An 18929-nucleotide genomic window follows, 5' to 3' on the forward strand; every position below is an offset into this window, starting at 1 on the left:
ATGATCAAGAATTAAACAACCGGCACACGATAGTCTTCCACAGAAAGGTAAGTTATAAAGTCTCTATCCTTACCTAGATCAAGAAAAACATTCCTGCCTCCCGCCTTTACCATCTTTCAAATGCTGCGAAGTAAACCCATTCTATTCCTGAATTTAATGGCTGAGTTCCATAATGTGAGGCAAGAGGTAGAGAAACACTGACCTGCAGCCTTGAAATGGACCCGGTGGGGCTGATGGACAGACAACGCAACAGGAAGTCACCATAACACCTATCCAATGTTTCTCAATGTTTTCTGGCCATGATCACCTTCCACTCTTGCTTCCTTCCTGCCACCCTCTTCCCCCCAACACACAATCCCAACAGTTGGAACCCTAGTCTTGTACCATGCTCCCCTCCCCCGCTTCTGGATTGGAGTATCCGAGAGGTGCTCAGAAGGACCATATGGCCTCCAGATGATAAATGGTGACCTAGACCCCGCTGGGGCAAAGAAAGGGAGGATGTCAGGGCAGGTGGGCACCGGACACCTAAAGCACCATAGCACCGTAGCACTGTCCTCCCGTTGTTCATCGTTTTGCTCGAGCGGTCACCAGTAACGTCTCCATTGTGAGACTTGCTGTTACTGTTTTTGGCATACCGAATATGTCACGGGGAGCTTGTCAGGCTCTGCTGAGTGGGCGGGATACCGTCAGTAGCTTGCCAGGCTCTCCGAGAGGGATGGAGGACTCAAACCCGGGTCGGCCGCGGCAAAAGCCCTACCGCTGTGCTATCGCTCCAGCCCAGACACCTAAAGCAAAGGGAGCAAATGACTCTCGAGCTGAAGTAGCAGCCAGGTCCTATGGTGAGATCGGAATGGAGCGGGCAGCTGCAGCCTGCAGGGAGAGTTCAAGAGCAAGACAAAGGGTGGCTGAAGGAAGGAGCCAAGTGGAACGGAAAAGCTCTGTGGGAACGTCAGGGTTGGTCTGGTCTGGAGCGGCAGCAAATGGGGCACCGTGGGCATGGCCAGAGCAGCCATACGGGATGAGTGAGGGCTGCGGTGGTCCCTCAGCTGGAGCACACACCACAGCAGGAACCAATCAAACTGTGTGGATGGGGGAAAAAAGGCAATGTGGAGCCAGCAAGGGCCTCCACCCTATCAGAGTTTTGGGCTCCTGTTTGTGCTCCGCCACTGGGACTCTGGGTCTCAGTTGTTTTTTTTTTTCTATTAAAGAACAGGATGGGTTAGTGGGTTAGATCAACGATTTTTTCTTATTTTGGGTCAAACCCAGCGGTGCTCAGAGGTTACTCCGGCCACAGATCAGTGATTGTCAAGCACCATTGGAACAGTGCCAGTCGGCAACTGTAGAAAGGCTGAAAACTACTGGTTTACCACCTTGGTTAAAATTGCTGGTTGGGGGAGGGTCAGAGAGTTGGGGGAATACAACAGATAAGACATTTGCCTTGCATGCAGCCGACCTGGGGTTCAATCCCTGGCATCCATGTGGTTTCCTGAGCCCACCGGGAGTGAGTCCTGAGTGCAGAGCCACGAGTAACCTCTGAGCACTCCCAGGTGTGGCCCAAAACAAAAACACCCAAAAACCTGCCAGTTCATGGACCATATGGAGAACAGGTGCTGGTCAGCAGGTGTGAAAAGGTTGAAGAACACTGGACACCCTTAACAGGGCTCTCAAACTACATTCTTCTAAAATCTGCAGTCAGGTACCAAGCTCTCAATTCCCCCTAGAGAGGAAATATGGCAGAGCCTCCCAGGGTGGACGCCAACCTGGCCCTCCTCAAAGAGCCAACTCCATCTGCCTGCCCGCACAGCTTTCTGGGAAGGCTGCAGGGAGAAAAGCCGCAGAACCTCTGAACCCTACAAAATAGGGCACTTGATCGATTGGTGCTGCCTGCACAGGCTCAGGATGCCCACAAGGTAGAGTGACACAGAATCTGCCATTCCCAGTTTAAGGTCTGGGCTGCCTGATTTGGTGGCAGGGATGTGCCACGCTCTCCCGATAGGACGTGGAGGGAGGGTTAATTTTCCCCTGGGAAAATGGCAGTGAGCAGGCTCCCCAGTGGCAGATCCTGATCCAGAGCTCACTTCCGCAAAGCATCTGGATGGGGTAGGGATGGCAGCACTTAGAACGGTGGATCTTTCCTCTCTACCTCTGTCTCTGTCTGTCTCTCTCTTTCTATTAAGGCACTGTTGATTTATAAACTTACTCACGATTGAGTCTCAGGTGTATGATGTTCCAACCCTAATTCCCTCACCATTGTCCATTTCCCTCTGCCAATATCCCCAGTTTTCCTGGCACCCCCCAACCCCCGTCTGCCTCCATGGAGAGCACCTCTTTTTTGGCACAGTAGTCTACAATAATGTTACTGACAGGGTATCTTGCTTCCCTGTCTACTCTCTTCATTATCATTAAACTTCATCTTCCCCAGGAACTCTGACCTCCCCCCTTCCCTGCAAGCCAAGACAAATTTAATTACACTTCCTGCTCTCTGACCAAGAAAAGCCATCTTCCTGGGGGGTGGGGGGCGGGGGGTGGGGAATGTCACCAGCAAAATCCTGAGCCCATCCCTACTTTGCCTTTTCTTTCCCTCTCACTGGGGTCCTCCTCCCCACCCATTTATTGGTTACAGCTCTCAGAAGGGTGGCTGGCCACCGGGCTGGTGCAGAAAGGGGTTATTTCACACACTCTGGGCACTAGGCTTTGGTGCAGCTGGCTGGAAGAGCAGGGTAATTATACTGCATCTCGGAGCCACCAGCAATGAATTTCTGCATAAAGGACAAGACTGGCCATGTATTATTTACGCCAGCATCAGTTTTCCCAGCTGGCTCTATTTACTGTGCAAATTCTCCTCTGTCTGCTGATGAACAAGGCCAGGGTTCAGCCCTTCTGGTTACTCTATACGGTGGAGAGGCCCGTGGGGCACCGTACATATTAAACAAGTACCTGGATTCACCTCGTGCAGGTCACATCCTCTCTTCCTGTTAAATTATATCCCTGGGACGGCAGGGAGCTCACGTTCTCACCGAGTCTCGGTGATGCACACAGGTGCGCGAAACCCAACCAGCAACAGGAAAAAAGGGAACCACCAACCATTTCTGGGGGCCTCCGTCAGGGCCAGGGCGGGGCGTGGAAAACGGTAGGGGTGGAAATCAGGCTGGTCCAGGGCTAAGGGAATTTTTTTTTCTTTCATGTTTAAGAGTAAGGCACAGATGAAGCCAATCCTTTTCACATTCAAGGAGTGGCTTGCAGTCAGTAACACAGAGACTGTCAAGGAAAAGGAAGCCTCATTTTACAGATGGGAAAACAGAGGCGGCAGAAAGAGGGGAAGGGACTGAGAAAGTGGGGAGGGGGAGAGAGAGGGAAAGAGAGGGAGTATCAAAGTTAAGCTGGAGGCAGCGAGGCCTGACAGTGCTCTGGGCCTCTGTGGGAGTGATGGTTACGGGTTACGGGTGACCCACACGGTCCCTAGGGAGCCTTTGCAGAGATGTGCCAACCCAGGGGAAGCGACCGCACTGGAAACAAATGTGGGAACATGGGACCCCAGCACCAGCACAGCGTGGGCGTCTCCTCCGTAGCTTCCTCTCTGCTGTCGCCGAGGAAGCTGGTGTCTCCTGTACAGCTGGAGAGTGCAGAGCAGCTGTGGGAGGGCTGGAAGCAGCAGCGCCCGGGCTGAGGCTCTGCCCGCCACACAGCCCAGTCAGGCCTCCTCCCTACAGCGTTGGGCTCCGCTCTGTGGTCCCCCAACTCTCCAAGTCGACCACCTCCTGGCATCCTGTGGCCTGGAGACACAGATGGGAGGGGACGGTGAGTGTCCCCATGCCACAGCCCGAGCAGGGAGTCCTCTTGGGTTACAGTCTCAGCTTCCAAGCCTTCCGCCTTCCAAGATCTGCCCTCGGTCAAGACAGCGGCAGGCCCAGAACCCGCCCTCCCAGGCGGAAAGGCCGAGCGCCAGCATCTCCCCGGGGCGGGCTCACCAGACGGGAAGACTTGGTCAGACACGCTGTGCGCTGGCTGCCAGGTACTCCTGCCCCTTCGCTGCCCACATCCAGGAGAATCCGGGTGTTGGGCACAAAACTCCAGGCGCGCCCCAGTGCAGGCTTGAGCTTCCCACTGTCTCTGTCTCGGGTCAGGTGGTTGGTCACCTAGGGGAGAAAAATGTCCCCGAAGATGGAGGGCTCCGTGAGCTGAGACGGAGGGGAAGAGCAGCAATTCTTCCGCTTCCTTTCACAGAGGAGGACAGGGAGCGGGGCAGGGAGATGACCACTCCAAAGCATTCTTCCTCATTCCCACGGGTCTGAAACTAGATGCCTGGGTTCGTGACACTGCAGCTTTTTCCTCTGAATGAAGAGGACCTGGGCGAGACCCACCATAGTAGGGGGTGACAGGGCACACATCAGGCGGCCACCTTTCCTGATGAGATGCCGGCAGTGGGCTATTTTTTAATTCTTCGGGGGGGGGCCGAAGGGGGTGTTAGGGCCACACTGGATGATGCTCAGGGGTTATTCCTGACTCTACCCTCAAGAATCACTCCTGGACGTTCTCGGGGGACCATACAGGATGCCAGGGATCAAACCCAGATTGGTAGCGCATAAGGCCAACACCCTATCTGCTGTGCTATCTCTGAGCCCTGGCAGTGGGCTTGAGTCTCCTGTGCCATGAGAGAAGGTCAAATACCCTTTCCTCACCACCACTGCCAGGCCGAGGTCCCGGGCCAGCGTCTTCAGCTCCCGGGCCAGCTGCATCATCAGGGCCAAGCCTGTGGGGGGAAGAGCAGAGGGAAGAAGGGAGGCAAGGATCGGACTGGCCCTGTGACTGCCAGATGAAATCTCATCTTTCTGATCCCGGGTTCTGGTACTCCACTTACCTTCCCTCTGCTGGCCACCCAGAAGGGGTGACACCACCGCAGCGACCGAGTCCACGATAACTACCTTCACCATGCCCGAAGAACCGCTCACCTGTGGGGGTGGTGAAGGAAGCGACTCCATGATCCAGGGGCTCCAGGGATGCCTACTTACGGAGAAGTGTACTCCTCGATCAGATGCCGCTAAGAACTGGTCCCTGTCCCAAGCATAGTTGCCCAGGAAACACGTTGAGAACCACATTTCTAGGTGTACCAGTTATCCAAAGAACTGGGTGCACAGAGAGGGTTAAAAATCTCAGGACAGGGGCTGGGGTAACAGAACAGCAGCTACGGTGCTTGCCTTACATGCGGCTGACCCCATTCAATCCCTGGCATCCCATGTGGTCCTCCGAGCCCCACCAGGAGAGACGCACATGCCTGAAGCTCAAGGCATGTGCTTTATCTCTCCGAGAGCCTCAGAATCCTCCTGGTTTCTCTGACCTCAGTTGTCTTGTGTGCTTTCCTTTTCTTGCTTTTTCTTTTTCCTCCTTGTATCCAAGTTACTTGCTCATTCCAATTTCTCAACTTGGATATTCATCCTTATCTACTGTCTTTTTTTTTTTTTTTTTTTTTGGTTTTTGGGTGACACCTGGTGATGCACAAAGGTTACTCCCGGCTCATGCATTCAGGAATTACTCCTGGTAATACTTAGGGGACCATTTGGGATGCTGGGAATCAAACCCAGGTTGGCCACGTGCAAGGCAAATGCCCTACCCTCTGTGCTATCGCTCCAGCCCCTGTCTACTGTCTTTTGCAAATCATCTCCCATCTTGCAGTTATTAACTCTAAGCCAGTCAACAATTTGGCTGAGAGAGAACGGGAGAGAGAACAGGAGAGGGAGGGAGAGAGAGGGCGGGGAAAGAGAGAGAGAGAGAGACAGAAAGTGCAAAATAACTAGCCTTTCCTGATTATCTGAGAGGACTGAGATTTCTGGGTAAAATGGGACATACAGTAAGCCTTTAACTGCTTATACTACAGAGCTAGCAAACCATGATCCATACACTTCTAGGCAGTTAAACTTATATAATCCCCTTCCCTTTGTGATTTTTTTGGGGGGGAGGGGACACATCCAGCTGTGCTCAGGGCTAACTCCCAGTTACGTGCTCAGGTATCCCTCCTGGTGGGGGTCACTATATGGTGCTGGGGATCAAACCCAGGCAAGAGCCTGACCTGTACTATCTCTACATGACCCCCACCTTCTCTTAACTGTAAGGCCGGTGACTAATTTCTACTTAATAAAATGTCAGAGGTGGGGAGGGGGACGGCTCAGCAGCAGAACACTTGCGATGCATCTGTGAGACCCTGGGGTCACTGCCCGGCACTGCAGGAAAAATCAAAATGTCAGGGGTGGGGGCCAGAGTGATAGGACAGCGGGGAGGGCGCTTGCCTTACACATGGCCTATCTGGGTTCAATCCCCTGCATCCCATATGGTCCCCCAAGAATCACCAGGAGTAATTCCTGAGTGCAGAGCTAGGAGTAACCCCTGAGCATCACTGAGTGTGGCCCACCCGCATCCCCCAACAAAGGAAAGAAAATAGGCCTTTAAATAAACTCTCTTTAAATAAATAAATAATTAAGATGTCAGGGGTTCTGGGAATGCCCCCTCGCCCCCTCCACCTGAGGCTAGGCCATCTGACCAGGAACGCGTTGTCTGGCTGAGAGTCAGATTTCGCTCCATTAGGACTGTGTATTGCTAATAGCTCTCATCCACCAAGACTGTGCTGGAACAGCCTGAAGGATCCCTTAGGAGGCTACAGCAGGGCCTCCAGGAGTCCAGGAAATATATCCTGCCAGAACCTGAGTGACCTTGTAAGGAATTTTTTTTTTTTTTTGGCTTTTTTGGGCCATACCCAGCGATGCTCAGGAGTTATTCCTGGCTCTGCACTCAGGAATCACTCCTAGCACTGCTCGGGGGACCATTATGGGATGCCGGAGATCGAACCCAGGTGAGCCGCATGCAAGGCAAAGGCCCTATCTCCAGCCCTGCTGTAAGGAAATTCTTCCCTATTTGAATCTCTCAATAAGACAACACAGCCCAGCACCCGAGGCAGAGCTTGGCAGGCTGGATGCCCAGGCTGGGGTTTGACTGCTTGGCTTAATCACTGCAAGGTCCCCAGAGTCTCTCAAAGGGTGGTCTGCCAGCCTCCACACACTGAGCCTGGAGTAGCTCCTGAGCGCTGAGGGTGTGGTCCAAAACACAGAACAGAAACACCTCCCCCTACCCCCCCCCCCAAAAAAAATAAAGAAAAGGAAAATGTCGGTTGGAGCCATAGTACAGAGGAGCATTTTCCTTGCACGCAGCCAAACTGGTTCAATCCCCAGCATCCCCTCTGGTTCCCCCAGCACCACCAGGAGTGATTTCCACGTACAGTGCCAGGAGTGCCCCTGAGCATCACTGAGCCACACTTCCCCCCCCCCCCCCGCCCCACCCAAAAGAACCCTCCTCAGGGACCAGTCTAGCCCAGTGTGGTAGGGCTCTCAGGCCTGAGACCTCGGGCATGCACACACCCAGTGCTGACCATGCCCCCCAGCACCACCACGGGCGTGTGAGCTCCAGCTCAGTACAATCGGTGTGTGCGAGCACAGCCAGAGGGTCTGACTCCAGGTGAGCACAACTAAGATTGTGCCACACCCCCAGTCACCCAACACAACAACAAAAGGACGGGGAGAAATAAAGAGTGAAAAATAATTAAACAAAAGGGACACTGGCAACTGATGCCTGGAGTGGAATGGGAGGCAGAGGGGCAAAGAGTGCCCGCGCCCAGCCCTGCAGATGTGGAATCCGCGTTCCTGCCTCCGGGTTACTCCTGGGGTGCTCACAGAGGAGGGGGCGGGGAGGCAGGGAGGAACAGCGCCCTACTCCCCGCCCTCAGCAGAGCCTTTAGTCCTGGGAGTCAGCAGATTTGGATACAGCTTGATTCTCAGCCTCAAGAGGGGGTGAGGGGCCTGGAGTAATTGTTACAGCAGGTAGGGCATTTGCCTTGCACGCGGCCGACCGGGTTTGATCCCCGGCATCCTATATGGTCCCCTGAGCACTGCCAGGAGTAATTCCTGAATGTAGAGCATTACTGGTTTTGACCCAAAAAGCCAAAAAAAAAAAAAAAAAGATGTGGGTGACTTTGGGTTGCTTGTGGGATTTCGCAGGCCCTCAGTTTTCTCCTCTCCAGTGAAGAAAGGACTGGAATCTACTGGACGTCACGAAGTCCGTGGGGCCATGCCTGGCTCTGACTCTCATCAGTGCAACAATTAAATGTTCTGAAGCTTATACAAATGATTTCCTGGGCCAGAGACAGCACAGCGGGTAGGGCACTTGCCTGGCATACGGCTAACCTGGGTCCCTTTCCAGCACCCCATATGGTCCCCTGAGCACAGTTAGGGTCACACCCCCTGTTCCCCTTTCCCCACAGCACAGCCAGGAATAGCCCCATGGCACTGCCAGGTATGTCCCCCAAACGAAACAGAAATAGACGGGCTTGGAAGATAAATAAAATGTACTGTGCTTTGTAATGTGTGTCTACAGGCTGTTAAAATCCTGCCTAAACCCACAGCAAACACTTCTGGCTACCAAGGCAAATGCCACTGCAAACCTCCGTCCTTGCTGACAGGGCAGGGGCTGTGCTCCAGTGCAGGGCCAGCTCCCTGGCCTTCAGGGAGGAGATACAGCAGCCTGGGCGAGACCAGCAGGAGGGACAGACCCACCAGTGGAGCCCAGGACAGCCCTCACCTACTCCAGACTCAGGGGAGAGAGTGACTCGCCCACAGGATTCCCATGTCTGACACACAGACTCTACCACCTGCAGCTGAAGGCCAGGCTCTCAGGCCCAGCATGGTGGGGGGGGGGGGGGGGGGGGCGGTATGAAGGGAGGGCCTGGCATGGTCCTAGCAACAAAAGGGCCTCTTGCAAGGAGTCACTTTGCATCTGGACTATGCGAAGCCTATGTATCTGGACTTGCAGCCTGGCGGCCGGAGTCCCAGGCCTGCACCTCTGCCTGACCCCTCCGGCTCTTCGGGCAGACACTGTGGGGTGGCTCACCTGCTGGCCCACAGCTCCTCGGAAGTCCTGCAGCACACCAAACAGCTGGAAGATGTCAAAGGCCCGTGCCACCTGAATCCTCCGCAGTGCTGCCGCCTGGAGGGATGGGAGAGAGAGGGGGGCAGGGGGCCAAGCCCCAGGAGGTTCTGAGAGCTGAGAAGGAAGGAGCAGGAAGAGGCACTTGGACACAAGGACTCACAACCCTGGGCTTGGCCTCAAGAGACAATGAGCTGCTTCTCAAACTGACAACTACCTGAGGCCAAGCTGGGAAACCAGGGGGAAAGAGTGTCGAGGATGACAAGTCGTGTCTGCCATGGACAAGAAATGGGACAGGTCAGGCCTCTGCCTTGCATGCGATTGATCCAGGTTTGATTCCCGGCACCACATATGGTTTCCTGAGCCCTTCTAGGAGTACGCCCTGAGCACAGCCCTAAATACACACACACACACACACACACACACACACACAAACACATACACACCTAAATACACCACCCCCCTGCCCACACACATACCCCGGCACTGAATATGGTTTCCTGAGCCCTTCCAGGAGTAAGCCCTGAGCATAGCACTAAATTCACTCTCACACACACACTCTCTCTCTCTCTCTCTCTCTCTCTCTCACACACACACACACACACACACACACACACAACCAGACTTGTATTACCACATATGAGGGGTATGGGTCCAGAAGAGCCAAGGCAGGGGGCAACCCAGTTCTGAGGATGTGTAACTGGGGCAATCTGAAGAGCTCGTGCAGCAGCAATAGGACAGCAGGTTTCAAAGCCAGAATTCGTCAGATGTCCCGCCTGCCACCTGGGGCACAGTGGGATCAGTCTGTGTCCCACGCATAAAGGGACCCTCCCCGTTTGCCCTCACCTGCTCCTCCTCATCTGGAGTCCGGGCTTGAAGCAGCTGGAGGAGGCGGCAGGCTGTCAGCCCTCCGCTGGAATCCACGTACAGGGCCTTCTGCTGCAGGCTGTGGGCTACGTTTGCAGCCACACAGAGACAGACCTGGGCAGACACAGGGCCCAGGGCAAACCCGAGCCTTCAGAGAGGGCCCAGGGCGGGGACTCCCCCCAACCCAGCCAGATCCCATATAGGGCCTGTCCCCCACCACTGACACTCTGTCAGCTCTGAACCCACAAAGCACAGGGACACAGGACTCTGAACCCAGCTCCCCACCCCTCGGACCAGCTTCCTACCTGGGTCTTGCCACTGCCTGGGCCTCCTACAATTTCGGTCACTTCCCCGGTGTAGAGGCCACCATCGAGCAGTCTGTCCAGGCTGCAGGAGGGGAGAAAAGAGAATCACACAGGCCAGACACGCACGGCGCCCTCCGAGCCCTCTCTCTAGACTCGGGTTTATGCTTCTCAGAAATGTTTAATTTTCAGCATATGGCTTTTGTGCCTGCTCCACTCAATTTATACCAAAGCGTTCCATTTTCTTTGCAGCCATTGTAAATGGTCCTGCTTTTAATTTCTGTTTCCTCGTGTTCATCGGGGGCATATAGAAATGCAATTTTTTTTTTTAAATGTGCTGATCTTCGATTCTGCAACCCTGGTGAACTCACTCACTAGCTCGAGGAGCTTTTAATTATTTTCTATTTGCTTGTTTTACTCCGTCTTCCCCATTTGGCTCAGAGCACCCTGGGGCAAACACGGGCCAACATCATTACATCCCCAGCACTCACACACGGCCTGACATAAAGGAGGGGCAAGAAACCTTCCCAGAGAAGTGACCTACACTTGTGGCTTAGTTCCTCTCAGGTCAACAGTCTGGCTGGGGCAGCCTCGGATGAGCCCAAGACAGGTTCAATCAGGCCATTCCTAACCCAGGGTCAATCTCTGAAGCCGCCCAAAATAGGTCCCTAACCCACACATGCCCACCTGAAAGTCCACCTTATCCATCCCCCGCCCTCCCCCCCCAAGCATCACTGATCACCACGGGGCGTCCATCCCTCCTGGGACCACACCCATCTGGGTGGTGGTGTTCCAGCGTGCTCGGGCTGCAGTGCTCACACATGTGCCCATCAGAGGTCAGGTCACACTTCCAGCCTCAGGCTCACTCTTTGTTGCCAGGGCAGAGTACCTTAGTGGTCAGTGATACACACCTGGCCATGTGCTGGGGGACCCTCACTCTGTGCAGCACTAGAAGTATCAGAGAGCAAAGTACTGAGCAGCACCAACTCTCGACTGTATACTTGCACGCAGGAGCCTTAGCCACTGAACCATCCCCTGGGGCCTCAAAGTGGCTCTTAAATATTTTCTTTTGGCTTTTTGGGTCACGCCCAAATACTCAGAGGTTACTCCTGGCAGTGCTAAGGGGACTATATGGAATCCCAAGGATTGAACTCGGGTTGGCTGCATGTAAGGGAAATGCCCTACCCACTGTCTTATTGCTCTGGTACTGACGCTTGAAATTCTGCCCCTTCACAGGCCTGAGCAAATTCAAAGGGTAGGGCACTTGCCGTATCCATATGGCATTCCATATGGTCCCTGAGCACTCCCAGGAGTGACTCCTGAGTGCAGAGTCAGGAATTGCCTCTGAGCACTATTGGGTGTGGCTCCCAAACAAAATTAAAAACAAAAGAAGAAAATCTGTCCCATGACCTCTCTCTGTATGAGACAAGGAGCACCTTGGTAAGCATCCTTAATTTTAAGGACCTCAAGTGTATAACCATAAGTCCCTGCCAGTCAAAATGTTCCAGTTACTGGGGGTATGGTACCTCCAGCAGGTCAATCTGTACCTGTGAGGCGAGGGCATCAGCAGCCTGATGGTGTCTTCAGACTTCCAGATGCCCCAAAATTGCTGCGGTGCCTTTGGCCAGACCCCAACAACTTGGGGCAAAGTTTACCAAGAAAGTAAACGGCCAAAAGTTAGGTATGTGGGAGACACATACACAAACCACCTCCGGCTCAGCTAAATTGGAGGGAAGGCCTCTCTGGTTCCTGATCGAACTGCTTAAGGGCCATGATCCCAGACACTCTGACAAATCTTGGAACCCAGACGCTTTTGGCAGAGATGCGTCCAGACCCCGCAATGGGTTACCGGCACCAGACCACCCCAGGGGGGAAAGGGTGTTGTCCCTCCGCCTGCTCCCCCTTGGCGGCTCAGTGGCCGCCATCTTCCAGAGGCCACTGGACTTTCAAGTTTGAGCCCATAGTGACGAGACACGTGGGAGCTCAAGGGATGAGGGTGGAGCCGGCGCTTTCCTCCCCACCCCAACGAGACTCCCAGAGTGGCTGCACCACAAATGGCTTCTCTGGCTCCTGATCAAGCTGCTTAACGGCCATGATCCCAGAGACTCAGAAACAAATCTCGGGACCCAGTGGCTTTTGGCAGAAATGCGTCTGGTCCCTACAGTAGGTTACCAGTGCCAGGCCACCCCAGGTTGTAATAGGTTTTATGCCTTGGCCTGTTCCCCCTGGGGGCTCGGTGGTCGCCATCCTCCAGAGGCTATGGATCAGGTTTGGGCCCGCAATGATGAGACATGCAGGGCCTCATGGGATGGAGGTGCAGCCAGCCCTTTCCTCCCCACACCAATGAGACCCCAAGTCGCCACCCACGAATGGCCTCTCTGGCTCCTGATCAAGCTGCTTAATAGCCATGATCCCAGAGACTCTGAAACAAATCTCGGAACCCAGCGGCTTTTGTCAGAAATGCGCCTGGACCCCACAGTACGTTACTGTCTCCAGGCCACCCCTGAGGGGAAAGGGTGCTGTCCCTCCACCTGCTCCCACTTGGTGGCTCGGTGGCCGCCATTCTCCAGAGGCCATGGGACAGTCAGGTTTGGGCCCGCAGTGATGAGACACGTGGGGCCTCAAAGGATGGGGGTAGAGCCGGCCCTTTCCTCCCTGCCCCAACGAGACCCCAAGTCGCAGCCCACGAATGGCATCTCTGTCTCCTAATCAAGCTGCTTAACGGCCAAACCAAAAGTAGCATCCACTGGGGAACCAGAGAGATGAGAGCAGGCAGGGCACTCACCTTGTATGTGACTAACCCAGGTTTGATCCCCAGCACCCCAGATGGTCCCCTGAGCACTTCCTAGAATAATCCCTGAACACAGAGCTAGGAGTAAGCCCTGAGCACTGCTGGGAGAGGCAAAAATAAAAAAGTCACATCCACTGGAGCTGGGAAGATAGCTCAACAGCTGAACATATATCTCACATGTGAAGCCCTCAGGGTGTGACTCCCAGTACCACAGGGTACCCTGAGACTATGGGTATGGCCGGAGGGCCCCAGTTCCACTGGGCCCATGCAGCGCTGTAATGTCAGACCTAGGCATTGAACCATCTGCCCTGGAGGGTCAAGAATGGCTGGGAGTGCGGCTGGAGCAATAGCACAGCGGGTAGGGTATTTGCCTTGCACGCAGCTAAACCCGGTTCGATTCCCAGCATCCCATATGGTTCCCTGAGCACCGCCAGGAGTAATTCCTGAGTACATGAGGCAGGAGTAACCCCTGGTCATCGCTGGGTGTGACTTAAAAAGAAAAAAAAAATGACTGGGAGTGGCTCCTGGTCCCCTAAGCATTACTTAGAAGGATCCCCCCCCCCCAAAAAAAAATCAGGTTGCACCCATTCATTGTGTCCACGTTCTATCTGAGGAGTTATCTTGGACTGTTCGTGCCCGTGTCCACTTAGATGCCCGTCTCCACTACCACCTGCCTTAGATAAGAATCACTCGGCAGGGCCTCACTCCTGCCAGTCCCCCTGCCCTGCCCGCCACTACTTCAAGCTCAACTCCTGCCACCTCTGGAAGTGGGCAAACAAGTTGGCGCTAAGTTCTCTGACTCAGGGAGGAGAGAACCCTGCCTTGAAGGGCCTGGCCTCCCACATACCACCGAGCCACGTAAAAGGCCACCACACTCTCTAACAGATGGATGTTTCCACTTTTAAATCTTTTGTGTGTGTGGGGGGGGGGGTGAAGGGGGGGAATTGGGCAGCACATCTAACAATGTTCAGGGATTACTCATAGCAAGTGCCTGGGGGACCATATGGGATGCCGGAGATGAATCAGGGGTCAGTGCAGTGCAAGTGCCCTCCCTGCTGTGCCATCTCTCAGGCTCTATGAGATGGTTCTGATCATCAAACTGTCCCCAGTGACTGGAAGGACACAGGAAACAACACCCTGCTCCACTGGGCACAGAGCCTGGTTGCTGGGAAGCACTCAGGAGGAAACTGCCCAAGGCCCACGGCCCACCTCCATCCAGGAACCCCTGGGGTCCCCCTGCAGTGACCCACAACAGCTGTAACCCTGCTAGTTTGCCACTAGATTGCACCCTAAAATGCTTCCCTCACGCCTGTTTGATCGGCACCCCAAGTCCAATGCATCACCCCCTCCTTAACTGCCCACCCAGAGCTGTGCCTCTGTTTACCTGCTCTCCTCTCCACTGCCCAGCCCCAGACTTCAGGAGTGCAGAGCTTCCCAACCCTCCCCCAATTGTGCCCTGCATGGATCAGCCTCCAGCAGGGCAGCAAGGACTCACTGAGGTCTGCCACAACCTCCCCCTGAGCGCCCAGGGGGTACCCCACCAGTTGGGGGGGAGGCAAAGGGAGTGAGGTCCAGCAGCCAAGGAAACAAGCTGCGTCCAGGTGCACCTTGCCAAGAGGATGTGCTCCGGAAGCAGTGAGGGCCAAATCAATGCAGAGACTGTCCGGGTGGCAGAGCTCTGCTTCCAACTCCACACTCAGGGGCCAGACTGATTTTTCAACGGTGAGGGTGTTTGCCTTGCACACAGCCAACCCGGGTTTGAGCCCTGGCATCCCATATGGTCCCCTGAGCACCACCCCGAGTGATTGATTCCTGAGTGCAGGGCCAGGAGTAACCCCCGAGTATTGCTGGATGTGACCCAAAAAGAAAAAGGAAACAAATAAAGAAAACAAATTCCACACTCAGCCAGAAAAGAGGTCAGAAGCCACCTGCCCTCGACCAGTTGTTTCCAAACAACGTGGCAGGGAGAACCTCTACGATGAAGCTCCCTGGCCCTCCTCTAACCTCTCACTGTAGGATACGGGGGAACAGTCCGAGTTCTGGATCCTGCCACGTACTCCTCCCAGACTCAAGTGGGACCACCCACTACTCTTAACGGTCAGTGTGAGGTTATCAACCTCGAGAAGAAGGGTGACTTGTTCTCTCTTGCCCTGGTCTTTCGTTTTGTCTTGTTGGTGCCATACCCAGCTGTGCTCAGGACTTACTCCTGGCTCTGCACTCAGGGATCACTCCTGGTGGGCTTTAAGGGAGCCCTTGTATGGTATTGGGGATTGAACCCAGATCATGTGCATTCAAGGCGTATGCTATACTATCACTTTGGCTCCTCTTGCCCTCTATTCTTATTGTTGGGGCCTCGAACGTGCTCTAACACTCCTCTCTTTCTTATTCTTGTATATGCGTGTCTTGGGGCTTGCACGGGGGCAGGGGCAGGTGACCTCCTCTGCGGTGGTTAGGAGACCACGGGCCCATCCCAGTGATGCCAGACCCAAGATACGTGGGTCCGATAGTTCAGTGTCAGGGGTTACCAGTGCTATACTCAACGGTGCTGGGGACAGTGGGATGTAGTATGGGATATACAACTCAAGGTCTGGTTCCTGCAAGGCATGTGCTCCAGCCCCCGAGCCCTCTCCCTGTCCCCTCTTGCCCCATGTCCCCCATAGTCTGTGGTGTCAGAGCTTGAACCTGCGTCTCATGCATGCAAAGCACACACTTAATCACCGAGCCATAGCCCTAGTCCTCCTGCCCTGTTGTTTCTAGTTTTGGTTGCAGGGCACTTCCAACAGTGTCCTGCAGCAACTCCTAGCTTAATGGTCAGGGTCACTCCTGGTGGCACTTTGGGGAGGGACCCTGGGGTGGCGGAGATTGAACCCCAGTTCCAGTAAGTACAGCATGTGCTCCTGCTCTCCAAACTATCTCCTTGGCCCTTGCCCTATTCATTTTAAAATTTTCTTTTTGGTGTTTGGCCACGCCCCACAGAACTCAGGGCTTACTCCTGGCTCTAAGCTCAGGGATCATTACTGGCGGTGCTCAGGGGACCAGGAAGTCCTCATATGTGAGGCCAGGAATCAAATCAGGATCAAGTTGCATTCAAGGTATACACCTAATCCACCGTACTATCTCTCTGGCCCCATCCTGGCCCATTAAGTGAAATCGGAGGCAAGGTCAGAGAAGCACTAGTCTGAGCTGATGAACAACGAGATACTGACGTCCTGTAGGGCAGAGCTGATCCCAGTATGTTGTATAGGAGTGCCACCAACAATTGGTGGTGTTTCTGACTGGGGGAGTGAGGTGCTACTGGCATTTAGTGAGCAGAGGTCCAGGATGTCACCAAACACCCTACAAAGCCAAGGACAGTTCCCAATCCCCCCCAATCCTCAACAGTTATGCGGGAAGTGGAAGAGGTGGGCCAGAGAGATCGACCATACAGCTGTTAGGGCCTTTCACGTGGCCAACCCAGGTTCGATTATTTAACATCCTATATGGTCTCCCGAACACTGCCAGGAGTAAATGTGAGTGCAGAGCCTGGAGTAACTCCTAAGCATCACTAGGTGTGGCCCCTCAAAAAACAAACAAAATGTGGCAGCACCCTCAACTCCCAGCAGCTGCGTTCCAGAATCAAGCCCATGCAGAGGAGGGGCCCTGCCTCTCCCCCTGCCCACATCTACACACCCACCTTCCGAGGCCAGTGGACAGGATGGCCATGGAGGTCTTCAGCTCCTCGTACAGATCAGCTCCATTGAAGGGGAAGGCTGAGAACTGAGCCAGCAGCACCCGCCTCAGAGCGACCAGGGCCTGCCATCGGGGGTGGTGGTGGTGGTGGCAGCTCAGAACGGGGCAGTAGTGCCAGAAGGCCAGGGAGCTCCCCCAGGTGGGAGGGGGGCAGCAGGAGGGCACCCCTCACCCACACCTTTGCTCCCTTGCCCCAAGGCATGGGCATTTGGACCCCCAGCTCTGGGGCGCTGGGCACGGCCAGCTCACCTTATACGATAAGCCACATTTCTGGGCTACCTCCTCTAAGTCTGCGGAAACCAGGTCCACCACTGCAAAGAAGACACGTGTTGGGGGGGCTCGAATACAGCGGGTGGGGAGCTGGCTGGCGACCCGGGTTCGATTCCCGGAGTCACACTTGGTCCTACGCGCACGGCCAGGCGTGATTACCGAGTGCCGATGCTCTCAACAATCCTGGGTGTGAAACGAAGCGCGCGGCGGGCGGCGGCGTGGGGGCCGGCCCCGGGGTCCCGGCAGCAGCCCCCTCCCACCTCCCACCCGGGCCTGAGGGAGGGGAAGCGGGGCCCTCCCGGGCCGTCACCTGTCTTGATCCCGTGGCTTCTCAGGAGCTCGACCGTGTCGTGAGTGAGGCCCGGGCACAGCCCGGCCCGGAGCACGCCCATGCTGAAGGCGCGGGGGTGCAGGGCTGCCGGGGTGCCCGGCGCCCTTTAGCCGCCCAGCCCGGCCGGACGCCGCTTCCGGCTTCGCGGGCCCAGCGCCGGGCCTGCAGCGCCCCCTGCCGGCCGCGCAGGAAGTCGCGGTTCCCGCCGCGCGCAGACGCACACCCTCGCCTCTCCCCTGAGTGCGCATGCGCAGCCTCCTGGCGCCTGCCTGGCGTCCTGATAGCTGGGGACCGGAGCTCCGCAGGTTCGAGCCGCTGCGCCGGCTTCTCCCCGTGCTAGAGAGGAGGACAGTGCAGAGGGCTCAACTCTTCCAGATCCTTCCGGAGTAGAGGACTGGTCCTGATCCCCATAAAAAATGCCAGCACACACACGAATATAACTTGGTGCTTTCCCGTGTCTTTCTTTTTTTTTGGGGGGGGGGGGGTGAAACAGCCAGCGATGCTCAGGGGTTACTCCTGGCTCTGCACTCAGGAATCACTACTGGCATTGCTCGGGGGACCACATGGGATGCTGGGAATCGAGCCCCGGTTGACCACGTGCAAGGCAAAAGCCCTACCCGCTGTGCAATCGCTCCAGCCCCCAAGTGGGTTTTTTTTTGTTTTGTTTCGTTTTTGTTTTGCTTCCTCCCATGGAAGAAATGAAAACATTTCAGGGGAGGCAGAACCGTAGTAGAGCCGGCGGAGCACTTGCCTTGCATGCAGCTAACTCAGGGTTCAATCCCTGGCATCCTATGTGGTCCCCTGAGTCCGCCAGGGGTGATCCCAAAGGGACTAGATAGATAAATGATAAAGGAGATGGACAGAATGGGTAGTTTATGGGACCCTTCGATCCAGAATGCTGGCGGGGAGGTGGAACGTTGCCCCGTGGGTTATGTCCTCCATCCAGGGAGGTGTAGGTACTGTTTCTATGTCCATTTCACAGTTGGGGAAACAGGCTCAGGGAGGCAAGGTCTTTCCAAAGGTTCCACAGGCCCTCAAGAGGAGTTAGGCAGGTCTCTATAATCCAAAGGCAGTGTCCCTCACACAACACCCTAAGACCTCATTAGCTCCCAAAGCCTCTCCCTTCCAGGGCAGTTTCCCTCTAGACCAGAAATGGTGTCAGGCCCATGTTTGCGAGTGGGCAGGACGTGCCCTTGTCCCTCAGATGGGAACTCCCTGGGGTGGATGTGACCCATCTGGAATTGGAACTGTGGAACCTTGGTGCTGAGTTGGAGCTGGAAATCTCTGACCATGTCATCTTGGGCCTGGGGCCTGAGGTTTCTGGGGACAAAGCCTGAGCTGGTGAAGACAGTTGCCACACCCAGAGACCACTCCCACTCTGCAGCGGCTTCTGTGCAGGGAGCCCCCAAGCTCACATGCTCAGGGGCTGAGATATTTGTTCCCAGAAGGTGGGGCTGCTGGCACCCAGAACTGCAGGGGTCGCCCCCCTGTGACTCTGGGAGGAGGTAGCAGCCTCAGGCCCGGGTCTGGCCCCTAACTGTTACACTCAGATGATTATGAAGTCAGCTCACCTCACCCTCAGCCCTCCCAGACTCAGGGTGTGTCCCAGGTCTCCAGTTTCTCTCTCTGCTTCCTGTCAGCTTGGTTGTCCTGCAGGGTGGAGGCCGTGGTCCCT

General features: G+C 55.2%; 1 protein-coding gene across 1 annotated transcript; it reads right to left on the reverse strand.

Annotated features, from left to right (window-relative positions):
• Positions 1 to 3704: 3704 nt before the first annotated feature.
• On the reverse strand, positions 3705 to 17335 carry RAD51D (RAD51 paralog D). Its single transcript, XM_056127598.1, has 10 exons — positions 17234 to 17335; positions 16903 to 16964; positions 16598 to 16716; positions 10137 to 10218; positions 9811 to 9945; positions 8929 to 9024; positions 4859 to 4949; positions 4680 to 4750; positions 3969 to 4136; positions 3705 to 3773 (listed from the first exon to the last, which is right to left on the reverse strand). Exons 1-10 carry the CDS (start codon positions 17313 to 17315, stop codon positions 3705 to 3707), a joined length of 975 nt encoding a protein of 324 aa, XP_055983573.1. The 5' UTR covers positions 17316 to 17335.
• Between the last annotated feature and the right edge of the window lie 1594 nt (positions 17336 to 18929).

This window comes from Sorex fumeus, unplaced genomic scaffold (assembly GCF_029834395.1).
Source record: "Sorex fumeus unplaced genomic scaffold, SorFum_2.1 ptg000063l, whole genome shotgun sequence".
Lineage (NCBI taxonomy): Eukaryota > Metazoa > Chordata > Mammalia > Eulipotyphla > Soricidae > Sorex > Sorex fumeus.